Source organism: Eimeria mitis, genomic scaffold (assembly GCF_000499745.2).
Source record: "Eimeria mitis Houghton genomic scaffold, Emh_scaff581, whole genome shotgun sequence".
Taxonomy (NCBI): Eukaryota; Apicomplexa; class Conoidasida; order Eucoccidiorida; family Eimeriidae; genus Eimeria; species Eimeria mitis.
In genome coordinates, this window is record NW_013574056.1 from 14983 (window position 1) to 17026 (window position 2044).

The following is a 2044-nucleotide window of genomic DNA, read 5'->3' on the forward strand; positions in this document are numbered from 1 at the left end:
ACCCTAAACCCTAAACCCCAAACCCTAAACCCTAAACCCTAAACCCCAAACCCTAAACCCTAAACCCTAGCCTTTGCAGCCTTATGTCTAAGCTCGGACATAGCATTGCCTGCTGCCAGCAGTGTTATTTTGCTGCTGCTTATTCTTCTGCTGCTGCTGTGTTTCTTCCTGCTGCTGCCGATGATGATTTCACTTTTTCTGCGGCTGCAAGTCATTCCTTCGTGTGTCTCTCCTGCTCCTGCTGCTGCTGCTGCTGCTGCTTCTGCTGCAGCTGATGGGGAGGCGGCGGTGGATGGCGCGAGCGTCGATCCCCCTTCCGCTGGCAGAGAAGGAAGAGCTGAAGCTCCCGCAGCAGCAGCAGCTGCAGCAGGAGCAGCAGCAGGAGCAGCAGCGCCAGCAGCAGCAACATTATCGTCACCGGCTTTGAGCGCGTCATCCGAGCAGCCTCAAAGGGGGTCTTCTTTGCCTCTACCGCAGCAGCAGCAGCAGCAGCAGCAGCAGCCGTATGAAGATGATGGGGGGTTGATGCTTTCTCGTTTCCCCTACGAGCTGTCTGCTGCTTATGATGCTTCNCGTATGAAGATGATGGGGGGTTGATGCTTTCTCGTTTCCCCTACGAGCTGTCTGCTGCTTATGATGCTTCCTCCCCCGATGAGCTCGCACTGACAGCAGCAGCAAAACACCTGGGGGCTGAGTTTGTGTCTCGGCCAAACTTGAATACAATACAAGTGGCAATACGATCGGAGTTTGCTGCTGAGGCGCTGCTGAGTGCAGCAGACAGAGCAGCTGTACGTACACTCAAAGATACGTATCAGCGGCAGCAACTCCAGCAACTGCAGCAGCAAGAACTGCAGCAGCAGCAGCAGAAACAAGAAATCGACAGGGAACACCACACGCAGCAGCAGCAGCAGCAGCAACAACACCAGCACCACGGGCAGCACCACAAGCAAAAGCAACAACAACAGCAGCAACAGCAGCAGCAGCAGCACAACCAAGAACACCAGCAACAACAGCGACAACAACAACAGCAGAAACAGCAGCAGCAGCAGCAGCAGCAGCAACAGCAAAAACAGCAGCAGGAAGAAGAAGTTGTTGCTGTTGTTAATATTGAATTACTAGAAGTCTTAGAGTTCGATAACTATAGAAAGCGGATGTCAGTGGTGGTGCGTGACCGCGACGGCCAGCTGCGGCTGCTGATGAAGGGAGCAGATACGAGTGTTTTTGCTGCTGCTGCAGCAGGACAGGAAGCAGCTATTGCTGCATGCAAACTGCAGCTAAGTGAAATGGCGCAACGAGGACTCAGAACACTCGTCCTCGGTCAGCGGTTTGTTACGCAGAGACAATTCAAAAAGTACCAGGAAAGCAAACACTACAAATATTATTATTTCAATATTCACACTTTTCTTTATGCTTAGCCTCCTCCTGCTGCTGCTGCTGATGCTGCTGCTGCTGGTGATGATGATGATGGTGATGATGGTGGTGATGAGGATGGTGATCGTCTTGCTGCTGCTGCTGCTGATGATGGTCGTCGTGCTGCTGCTGCTGATGATGCTGCTGCTGCTAATGATGATGATAATGGCGGAGCTGCTGCTGCATTTTGCTTGCGTCGGAGTCGCTGTTTGTTGCCGGGGTGTTTCTTCTGCTGGGAGCAGATCCTTACGGGTTTTTGGTTTAGGGTTTAGGGTTTAGGGTTTAGGGTTTGGGGTTTTGGTGCAGGCGGAGCTGCTTGCAGCGAAGGATCAAATAGGAGAAAACCGCGAGGCAGCAATTGCTGCGGTTTTCGCCCGTATGGAGAGGAATATTGAAGTGCTGGGGTGTACAGGCATCGATGACAAGTAGGGTTTAGGGTTTAGGGTTTAGGGTTTAGGGTTTGTTGCTGTTTTTTTGTTAGCTGCTAGCTGTTGTTGTTTGTTTTGTTGTTATTATTACATTGTTGTATTTGTTTTTGTTGTTCGTTGCTGCTGTTCATGTTGTGTTTGATGCTCCTCATGTATTCTCGCTGCCAATTCTTATTTGCTGTTTGTTTCTTTTTTCCCCTCTCACA

At 51.0% G+C, this 2044-nt stretch overlaps 1 protein-coding gene across 1 annotated transcript; it reads left to right on the top strand.

Moving 5' to 3' along the window:
• Window positions 1-596: 596 nt before the first annotated feature.
• EMH_0016880 (P-type ATPase, putative) lies at window positions 597-1839 on the top strand (the record flags this gene model as incomplete). Its single annotated transcript, XM_013500757.1, has 3 exons — window positions 597-1324; window positions 1416-1491; window positions 1717-1839. 3 exons carry the CDS (start codon window positions 597-599, stop codon window positions 1837-1839), a joined length of 927 nt encoding a protein of 308 aa, XP_013356211.1.
• Window positions 1840-2044: the final 205 nt, after the last annotated feature.